The 11,591-nt window shown below is 39.5% G+C and overlaps 1 protein-coding gene across 2 annotated transcripts in view; it reads right to left on the reverse strand.

The window, feature by feature from the left end:
• Nucleotides 1-10,985, reverse strand: part of FAM81A (family with sequence similarity 81 member A) — a 58,647-nt gene extending 47,662 nt beyond the window's left edge. Inside the window, exons 1-2 of one of the 2 annotated variants that reach the window (XM_047075038.1) lie at nucleotides 10,917-10,985; nucleotides 9,619-9,892 (exon numbers count right to left, since the gene is read on the reverse strand). In XM_047075038.1, coding sequence (XP_046930994.1) covers nucleotides 9,619-9,892; nucleotides 10,917-10,963 — 321 coding nt within the window. In that variant the 5' untranslated portion in view covers nucleotides 10,964-10,985. Of the gene's footprint in view, nucleotides 1-9,618; nucleotides 9,893-10,887 lie in introns of both variants that reach the window. The other variant, XM_047075039.1, reaches the window with a different exon arrangement.
• Nucleotides 10,986-11,591: the final 606 nt, after the last annotated feature.

Raw genomic sequence — 11,591 nt, forward strand, 5'->3', positions numbered from 1 at the left:
TTTTTAATTTTTTTAAAATGTTTTTATTTATTTTTGAGACAGAGAGAGACAGAGCATGAACGGGGGAGGGGCAGAGAGAGAGGGAGACACAGAATCGGAAACAGACTCCAGGCTCTGAGCTGTCAGCACAGAGCCCTACGCAGGGCTCGAACTCACGGACTGTGAGATCATGACCTGAGCCAAAGTCGGACGCTTAACCGACTGAGCCACCCAGGCGCCCCTCTTTTCTTTTTTTTAATGTTTAAATTTTATTTACTTTTTTAAGTAAGCTCTATGCCCAACATAGAGCTTGAACTCACAGCCGCGAGATCAAGAGTCACATACATGCTCCACTGACTGTGCCAGGCAGGCGCCCCAAGTCCAGGGTTTTCTAAGGGCACAGTTACTTACACTCCATGCTTTTCCTGACAACAGTACCGCCAGAGTAGGTTGGCTCCAGGCTCCAGTCTGTCCACTACCCACACAGGCAAAGGGAACCTAGCTGAGTACCTCCAGGGACATGCTGGGCATGGAAAGGCACGGAGAGGTCATAATATTTTCTAACATGAAACACAGGGATGTTTGTATTCTTTTATGAAATACTTCTTTGCCACTGGTTAAGGGATGGAACAGTGAGAATCATTTATCCCCAATTACTTTGATTTTATCTATCTCCCTCTCTAGATTTGGGTACAGCAGGGATATCAGTCCCCTAATGGACGTCTACCCCTTTTCAAAATTGAAATCTTTAAGTTGGGGTTCTTCAATTTAGTAAAGGTACCAACTTGGGGTTGGCAAGTTATTCAGCTTCTGGGTTGAATAAAACTGCTTTAGCTCACAAATATGAAACTGGAAAGATCATTCTAAGTACAAACACCACCTTCCAAAAACATGTAAATTCATCTATGGATCTTTTAAACTTCTTATGCCCTTCTGATGTCATTTGAGTTCTTTGGTTGCAGGCAATGGAAACTTGCCTCTGGGTTAACTTAGGGGAAAAATGGAATTTACTGGAAGGATCAGAGGAGAGATCTGAGGACAGAGGACAACCAAAAGGGCAGCTGGGGACCTAGACTGAAGGGGACATAAAAGGTGTTTCCTAGGGTCCATGCAGCAGGAACACTGGCCAGTATCCTGCAGACACAACTGCTGTGGGGAAGACGCTCCAATCATTTCCACTCTGAATCACCCTGCTCAGGTTTCAAGCTCCAGGGAGTGAGAGACTCAATTCTCTGGCCTGAGTTACTGGTTCCAATGCTCTTTAGCAAAAAAGGTGATAAGGCAACTGATGAACAGCCATCCAGTCTGTGTCCGATGGAAGAAAGGTAAACACCGAAAAGAAATCAAGTTTCTGTATACCAGAAGAAATTGGAGTGGATGAGGTCACGCACCAAAATGGCAAAGATCCACTACATCCCCTGAATAACAAATACATAATCCTTTTCTTTAAACATCATAAGAAGAATAGATATTTTAGAACCCTGAAAACAAATATACTTTAATTAGGGTACAGTTTTGAGTGAATTCCTGTCCTTAGTAAAGGTATGTGAGAATCTCAATGAACAGTGAAGGTTGGTTTCCATGTGGTACACCAGGACCTTACTTGGGTATAAGCTAAGAGAGAATTATCACAAAACGAAATTAAATATGTACACAGTAGCCATGAAAGAGTTGAGATAGTTATATTAATATCAGACAAAACAGACTTCAAGATGAGAAATACTACTAGAGAGAGAGAGAGAGAAAAACATTTTTTTTAATTTTTTTTTCAATATATGAAGTTTATTGTCAAATTGGTTTCCATACAACACCCAGTGCTCATCCCAAAAGGTGCCCTCCTCAATACCCAATCACCCACCCTCCCCTCCCTCCCACTCCCCATCAACCCTCAGTTTGTTCTCAGTTTTTAAGAGTCTCTTATGCTTTGGCTCTCTCCCACTCCAACCTCTTTTTTTTTTTTTCCCTTCCCCTCCCCTATGGGTTTCTGTTAAGTTGAGAGAAACATTTTATAAAGATAAAAAGGTCAATGTATCATTATAAATGCATATGTACCAAGCAACAGAACCCCAAAACACTTGAAGCGAAAACTAACAGAGTTGAAAGGAGAAAAAGATTTTTCAACAACAAGAGTTGGAGACTTAAATAACTGATAGAACAAGAGTCTTAATAAATGTGAAGTGATCAAAGATAGAAAAAGTATGTTCTCTGCCCACATGGAATTAAATAAGAGCTCCACCACATGAAATAAATTTTGGGAAACCCCAAACATTTGGAAATTGAACAACACACTGCTAAATAACACATGAGCCAAAAATAAAGTTACAAAAATAAAGTGAAAATTTTAAGTATTTTCAACTGGGGGTGCCTGGCTGGCTCAGTCAGTTAAAGCACGTGACTCTTGGTCCTGAGGTTGTGAGTTCAAACCCCATGTTGGGTGTGGGGATTACTTAAAAGTAAAATCTTAAAAGTAAAATAATTTTCAACTGAAGGAAAACAAAAACACAACATACCAAAATTCATGGGAAGCAGCTAAAGCAGCTGGAGGACACTGGATAACTTTAAACACCATGATCAGAAAAGACTAAAGATCTCAAACCAATTACCAAAGCTTCCACCTTAAGAAACTAGAAAGTGGTAAGCAAACCTAATAAAAGCAATCAGGAAAAAAGGAAATCACACAGAGTTGAAACCAATTAAATAGAAAACAGAAAAGGAAGAGAAAAAAATGAATAAAACCAAGAGTTGGTTCTCTCAAATGATTAATGAATTACTCAATATGGTGAAGATGGCAATTCTCCCAAAATTGATCTATACATTCGAAGCAACTTCTGTCAAAGTCTCAGTAGGCTTGCAACTAAGACAGACATTTACATTTTATTTTATTTTATTTTATTTTATTTTATTTTATTTTATTTTATTGGTTTTATTTTAGAGAGCACAAACAGGAGAGAGGGATGGGGGGAGGGGGAGAGAGAGAGAGAGAGAGAGAGAGAGAGAAGGAGAGTGAGAGCGAATCCCAAGCAGGCTGCACGCTCAACACAGAGCCCAACATAGGGCTTGATCCCACAACTCTAGGATCATGACCTGAGCCTAAATCAACAGTTGGATGCTCAACGAACTGAGCCACCCAGGTGCCCCTAGAGATTTACTTTTATCAGTTTGTAACACAGAACTCTTTCATATTTAAAATTTTTCATAATTATATAATAATTAAAATAATTATGCAATTACCAAAAAAATCTCAGTAGGCTTTTCTATAGAAACAGCAAGCTGATCCTAAAACTTACATGAAAACACAAAGGACCTAGAAAAGCCAAAACGATTTGGAAAGGAAAACAAAGTTGGAGGACTTATAGTGTCTGATTTCTACTTTTTAAAATATTTAAATTTTAAACATATTTTTAAATGTTTATTTATTTTTGAGAGAGACAGAAAGAGAGAGAGAGAGAGAGGGAAGTAGAGTGAGAGCGAATCCCAAGCAGGCTGCATGCTCAACACAGAGCCTGACATAGGGCTTGATCCCACAACTCTAGGATCATGACCTGAGCCTAAATTAAGAGCTGGATGCTTAACGAACTGAGCCACCCAGGTGCCTCTAGAGATTTACTTTTATCAGTTTGTAACACAAAACTCTTTCATATTTAAATTTTTCATAATTATATAATAATTAAAATAATTATGTAATTACCAAAAAAACCTCAGTAGGCTTTTCTATAGAAACAGCAAGCTGATCCTAAAACTTATATGAAAACACAAAGGACCTAGAAAAGCCAAAACGATTTGGAAAGGAAAACAAAGTTGTCTGATTTCTACTTTTTCAAATATTTAAATTTTAAAAATAAAATTTAGTGTCTGATAGTGTCTGATTTCTACTTTTTCAAATATTTAAATTTTAAAAATATTTTTAAATGTTTATTTATTTTTGAGAGAGACAGAGAGACAGAGACAGGGAGACAGAGAGAGAGAGAGAGAGAGAGACAGAGAGACTCCCAAGTAGGCTCTGTGCTGTCAGAGCAGAGCCCCGCATGGGGCTTGATCTCACAAACTATGAGATCATGACCTGAGCCGAAATCCAGAGTCAGATGCTTAACCAACTGAGCCAGTCAGGTGCCCCAGTACCTAATTTCAATATGTATTCTAAAGCCAGAAATTAATTAGGGCAATGTGGTATTAGCATACAAAAAACATAGAGATCAACAGAATCCAGGAAAAAACCCTTGTTTTATGGTCAATTGATTTTCAACAAAGGGACAAATGGGAAAATTTTCCTTGAGCATCCAAATGGGGAAAAAAACTAACTCAGACCTTTATTTCACTTTTTACATAAACATGAACTCAAAATGGATCACAGACCTAAATGTTAGGAATTAAAACTAAAACTTTAGAAGAAAACATAGGAGAAAATCTTTGTGACCATGGGTTAAGCAAGACAGTTCTTAAGACACAACACTAAAATTACAAGCCATAAAAGAAAAAACTGGTAAGCTGACTTCATTAAAATTTTTAAGATGCTGCACTTCAAAAGACACCATTAGGAAAATGAAAACATAAGCCAGAGAACGGGAGAAAATTTCTGCAAATCACATGTATGATAAGGGACTTGAAGCTAGACTAACTTAAGACTTTTTACAACTCAGTAATTAGACAAATAACCCAACTTAAAAATAGCTTCTAATATTTGCTACAACATTCAGCTAAGTGACATAACCCAGACACAAAAGGACACATACTGTATGATCCCACTTGTATGGTGTACCCAGGATAGGCAAACTCGTAGAGACAGAAAGTCAAATAGAGGGTAGCAGTGGCCGAGAGGGCTGTGGAACTGGGAGTTATTGTTTCATGGAAACGATGTTTCTGTTTGGGATGATTAAAAAGTTTGGAAATGGGTAGTGGCGATCATTGCATACAAGACAGTGAACGTACTTAATGTCACCAAATTGTATGCTTAACCGCTAAGATGGTAAATATCTTACCACAATCAAAAAATTAACTTTAGGGGTGACTGGGTGCCTTGGCCGGTTAAGTGTCCAACTTCGGCTCAGGTCATGATCTCACGGTCCGAGAGTTCGAGCCCCGCGTCGGGCTCTGTGCTGACAGCTCAGAGCCTGGAGCCTGTATCTAATTCTGTGTCTCCCTCTCTCTCTGCCCCTCCCCTGTTCATGCTCTGTCTCTCTCTGTCTCAAAAATAAAAATAAACGTTAAAAAAATTTAAAAAAAATTAATTTTAAAGACTGGGCAGAAGACTCGAGGAGACATTTCACCAAATAAGACATACAAATGACCAATAAGCACCTGAAAAGGTGCTCAGCATCCTCAGTCATTAGAGAAATGCAAATCAAAACTACAGTGGGACACCGCTACACGTCCATTATAATGACTATAATCAAAGAGAGAGAGAACACCAAGTGTTGATAAGGATCTGGAGAAACAAGAAGTCTCATATATTGCTGATGAGATCGTAAAATGTGTAGAGCCACTTTGGAAAATTATTCGGCTATGTTTTAAAAAGTTAAACATACGCTTACTGTAAGACTCAGTCAGCAATTCTACTCCTAGTAATTTACCCAAGAGAAATGAAACCATGTCCACACAGGCTTATATAAGCAAGTGTTCACAGCAGCTAAAACCTGGAGACAATCCAAATGTCCATCAATTAATGGATGGATAAGCAATATGTGGCATATCCATACAGTAGGATACTACTCAGACAAAAAAGGAAATGAACTACAGGCATTCCTTGTTTTATTGTGCTTCCCAGACACTTCAGTTTTCTACAAACTGAAGGTTTGTGGCAACCCTGTGTTTAACAAATCCACTGGCGCCATTTCTCCAACAGCATTTGCTCACTTCATGCTTCTGTGTCATATTTTGGTAATTCTCACAATATTTCAAACTTTGTCATTATTATTATACTTTTTATGGTGATCTGTGATCGGCGACCTTCGACGTTACTACAGTAATTGTTGTGGCATGCCACAAACTGCACCCATATAAGACAGTGAATTTAATGGATAAATGTGTGTGTGTTCTGACCGCTCCACCAACCAGCCATTCCTCCATCTCTCTCCCTCTCTTTGGGCCCCCGGATTCTTTGAGCCACAACAGTACTGAAATTAGACCAACGAATAAGCCTGCAATGGCCGCTAAGTGTTCAAGTGAAAGGAAGACTCGCATGTCTCTCACATTAAATCAAAAGGAGAAATGAAGAAACTTGGTGAGGAAGGCATGTCGAAAGCCAAGACAGGCCAAAAGCTAGGCCTCTTGTGTCAAATGGTTAGCCAGGTTGTGAACGCAAAGGAGAAGTTTTTGGAGGAAATTATAAGTGCTACTCCGATGAACACTCAAATGATAAGAAAGCCAAAGGGCCTTGTTACTGATATGGAGAAAGTGTGAGTCATCTGGACAGAAGATCAAACCAGTCACAGCATTCCCTTAAGCCAAAGTCTAACCCAGAGCAAGGCTCTAACTCTCTCCAATTGTGTGAAGGCTGAGAGGTGAGGAAGCTGCAGAAGAAAAGTCTGAAGATAGCAGAGATTGATGTATGAGGTTTAAGGAAGGAAGCCGTCTCCATAACATAGAAGTGCAAGGTGAAGCAGCAAGTACTGATGTAGAAGCTGTAGCAGGTTATCCAGAAGGTCTAGCTAAGATAATGAATGAAGGTGACTATACTGAACAACAGATTTTCAATGTAAATGGAACAGCCTTATATTGAAAGAGGATGCCATCTAAAATTTTCATAGCTGGAGAGGAGAAGTCGGTGCCTGGCTTCAAGGCTTCACCCCCTGTTAGGGGCTAATAATGCAGCTGGTGACTTTCAGTCGAAGCCAATGCTCATTTGCCATTATGAAAATCCTCGGGCCCTTAAGAATTATGATAAGTCTACTCTGTCTGTGCTCTATAAATGGAACAACAAAGCCTGGATGACAGCACATCTGTTCACAACATGGTTTATTGAATATTTTGAGACCATTGTTGAGATCTGCTGTTGAGAAAAAAAAGATTTCTCTCAAAATATTACTGCTCATTGACAGTGTATCTGGTCATCCAAGAGCTCTGATGGAGATGTACAATGAGATTTATGTTGTTTTCATGTCTGCTCATACAACATCCATTCTGCAGCCAAAGGATCAAGGAGTACTTCCATTATTTAAGAAATACATTTCATAAGGCTAGAGCTACCACAGACAGTGATTCCTTCTGGAAATCCCTCTGGAAAGCATTCACCATTCTACATGCTGTTAAGAGCATTTGTGATTCATGGGAAGAGATCAAAATATCAACAAGAACAGGAGCTCGGAAGAAGTTGATTCTAACCCTTGCGGATGACTTTGAGGGGTTCAAGACTTCATTGGAGAAGGTAACTACAGATATGGAAATAGCAAGAGAACTTGAATTAGAAGTGGAGCCTGAAGATGGGACTGAATTGTTGCAATCTCGTGATAAAACTTCAACAGATGAACAGCTCCTTCTTATGAGTGAGCAAAGAAAGTCTTTTCTTGAGATGGAATCTACTCCTGGTGAAGATGCTATGAAGATTGTTAAAATGACAACAAAAATTTGGAATATTACGTAAACCTAGTTGATAAAAGTTTTGAAAGAAGTTCTACTGTGGGGAAAAGAGGATCAAACACCATCATATGCTACAGAGAAACTGTTCATGAAACAAGAGCCAATTAATGCAGCAAACTTCATTACTGTCTTGTTTTAAGAAATTGCTGTAGGCACCCCAACTGTAGCCACCACCACCCTGATCAGTCAGCAGCCATCAACACTGAGGCAGAACGATTACGACTCATGGGAAGCTCAGATGACGGTCGGCATTTTTTAGCAGTAAAATATTTTTAATGTTTTTTTAATGTTTATTTATTTTTGAGAGAGGGAGAGGCAGAGCACGAGTGGGGGAGGGGCAGAGAGAGAGGGAGACACAGAATCCGAAGCAGGCTCCTGGCTCTGAGCTATCAGCACAGAACCTGATGCGGGGTTCGAACTCATGAACTGTGAGATCACGACCCGAGCTGAAGTCGGATGCTTAACCGACTGGGCCACCCAGGCACCCCACGATAAAGCATTTTTAAATTAAGGTATGTACATTTTCTTGGCATAATGCTACTGTACACTTAATAGATTACAGGATAGTGTAAACATAACGTTTATATGCACTAGGAAACCAAAACATTCATTTCACTTGCTTTATTGCTATATTCGTTTTATTGCGGTGATCTGGAAGCGCACCTGCCAGATCTCTGATGTATGCCTGCACTGATACATGCTAGAACATGACTGAACCTCAGAAAGATTATGCTAAGTGAAAAAAGCCAGTTGCAAAAGACTTCATATCCTAAGACTCCATTTATATGGAATTTCCAGAAGAGACACGTTTATAGAGACTGAAAACAGTTTAGTGATTGCCCAGACCTGGGGTACAAGTAGGGATTGACGGCAAAGAGACCTATAAAAATTTTCAGGGTGGGGCGCCTGGGTGGCTCATTTGGTTGAGCGTCTGACTTCGCCTCAGGTCATGATCTCATGGTTCGGTTCGTGAGTTTGAGCCCCACGTTGGGCTCTATACTGACAGCTCGGAGCCTGGAGCCTGCTTTGGATTCTGTGTCTCCCTCTCTCTCCGCCCCTCCCTCGCTTGCACTCAGTCTCTCTGTATCTCTCTTAAAAATAAATAAACATTAAAAAAAATTTTTTAAAAAAGAAATTTTCAGGGTGATGGAAATGTTCTACAACTGAGTTGGGTTGATGGTTGCACAACGGTATAAATTTCCTAAAAATACTGAATTGTACACTCATACTGGGTGGATTTTTGTGCCTTATAAATTATACATCAATAAAGTATTAAAAAGTAAATAAACACAAATCTGACATGGAAAAAAATAAGGCGTAATTTCAGGAAGCATAAGTCAGGTACAATCTCTATGACTTGAAGCAAAGGTTTTCCTTAATATATCCACATATCTTTTATTTATATATTTAAAAATTACATGTGAAGGATATCAACACTGTTCAGTGTGAAAACTCAGGCCCTAAACAATCTTAAGCTTCTGAACTAAATTGTGTGGTCCCTGTGATTATTCAATAAATAGCAGTACATTTACAAATTTTAAAAATTTAGCCACTACTGGCCTTTCATTGGGCTCATTTCAAAGAAAAAAATAAAGCAATAAAAGGGAAGTCTGAGAAGCAATCCAAATGCATAAATTGTTTGAATAATAAACTGAATTATATGTAATCATTATGACCTAGAAACATTTAATCTGAAGCAGCAAAGGCTGGCCTAGTAATTGACTTAATAGCTGTCTTTGACAATATGAAGGGTTTTACAGGGAAACTATTTGACTAGTTCTTCTGCCTCTTCATTGAGAGCCGAACAAAACGAAGAGATTTCATAGTCAGCAAGGTAAATTTAGATTAAACATAAATGACACTGACAGTAACTGCTATCAAATACTGAAATAAATTTAATTAGGCTATTTGCTCAAGCGGGTTTCCTTGGCAAAAGCTAGAATACACAGCCCAAAAGCATTGGTCTGAATGCATTACTGCCTGGCAGGCAAGAATTCCGCCTGCTGAGCCCCCTGCAGGTCTGTGGGAAGGATCGCGGCCACGCTGACTTGCACACACCTTACTCACCTCAATATCCCGATTGAGTTGCTTCACTATGGCAGTGATGTTTCTGATGTGCTCCTCCAAGAAAAGCCTGGCCAGGCGGTCACCTCCCCCTTTGTTTTGCATTTTCTGCAAACTGCTGACAATGTCGTCTTTAATCCGGAAGGCGTGCTCCACAAGGGCAGCGGTTGTTTTCTCGTGGCAGAGGATTCTATCTTCCAGTTGTTCCACTAGGCTTACAGATGAGTAGGGTGCCATGGTCAGGGACTGGCTGTGTCGGGGCATGGTTCTAACTCGCCTGTGCAAGGGAGCCACATTACTAGGGTTGTTAATTGGGAAAAAGTAATTTTCAAAGCCAGAGTCAAGACTTTCCAGAGAAGGAAATGCCAGTTATTTACCCCTACAAGCTAAACAGGGTTTGAGGGAGGGTTTCTGCACCAAAGAGTTTTCCTTGTGAGCCAGGAAACTTTAAACAATCATACGCAGACACTTCAGTGTGTTGGTAGTAGGTTCCATGACCGCCAAAATCAAGAGGCTGGTGGAATTGGGCACACAGATGTCTCCCCAGTTGAAGCTGTGTTATGAAGACTAAGCTGTATCATCGAAGTCAAGTCTCCTGACATGCCCTCCTCCTCCATTCCCCTACAGCAGTTTTCTAACATACTAACAAACTCAAAGGCCTACAAGGGTTAAGCAGGTAACATACATGAATGATGCATATCACATATGATCGGGAGGGGACTGCAGAGACCTGGAAGGGGCATTCCTCCACTAAAGGCAGCCCCAGTTCTGCCCCATCCATGAGTAACCATCTGGGGATGTGGGTCTATTTTTCCAGATCATCTCATATTTTAAGAATAGCCAGGAAATTCAGACTTGTATGTGAAATCACCTGACTTTTAAATGTTAACAAGTCATTTAAAAAGTATTTTAAGATAATGCAGGCCAAACAATGAGCTTCCATGAGCCAGTTCTGGTCTATGGACCCCAATCTGCAACTTCTGATTTAAAAGGGTTAGTGGGACACTAGTCTCCAGGCCTCCACAGTTGCGTTTTACCAGTGACCAGAAGTACAGCTGTACTGCAGGGCTATTATGAGGTCTTCACGTCTCACTATCGCTGAGCAGCCAACAGCATTCTACACATTGGAAGCTGGAGAGGGAACACAACTGTACTTCTATTGCCCTTGAACAAAATCATCCTTGGGTAATGTAACAGCCACAAGCCTTCATTTATAATAACCATCACACCCACTAGCAGCCCTCATGGGATTGGTGGAAAGGAAAAGTATACCTTAGATGCATATTTTCCATATATTATACCTTTCCTCGGTGACGAGAGAAGGAAATACAGGGCACCATCGGGCCATTTTCTTTTTAATAATTCACATCTGTTGAAAAAAATAAGCATTAAATTATTTAACAGTTTATATCTGGAATTTAAATGACGTCTAAAGCTTATTATTAACTTACTAAGTGGATCGTAAATTATGCCAACACACCAATCAGTTGTATTATTAAACGTCTTCTATCTTACATACGGAATAAACAGCAAATGCTTCTAAATAAGGAGAAAAGAATCAAGCAAAATCAAAATTAATACTACGAAGCCTTGCTAGACAGATCAACGAAGACTGTTAAGTGGGTTTTCCTGAAGTTTCCTCATCCCGTACCTGCATGCCAAGCTTGAGAAACCCCTTTTAGGGAAACAAGATAGTTTCTTTAACAGGCTTTTTCAATCATGTAAGGTAGGAAACTACCTTAGTAAATGTGAACTCAGCAAATTTAGTAAACTCCATAGCAAATTAAAAGCACTTATTTCTAAATCAATCTTAAACAATACATCAATCAGATATGACTTGGGGAACCTATCTATCCACTAAGAGAATAAGACTGATATTTATTAAAACTGTACAATAAGATATCATCATTCATATTATTCCTTGCATATAAGGAACAGTTGATCATCCCAGCACACTAGAAATTTGAACAAAACTG

This window comes from Lynx rufus, unplaced genomic scaffold (assembly GCF_022079265.1).
Source record: "Lynx rufus isolate CCGP_SWC_20201006 ecotype Redwood Valley unplaced genomic scaffold, mLynRuf1.p SCAF_13, whole genome shotgun sequence".
Taxonomy (NCBI): domain Eukaryota; kingdom Metazoa; phylum Chordata; class Mammalia; order Carnivora; family Felidae; genus Lynx; species Lynx rufus.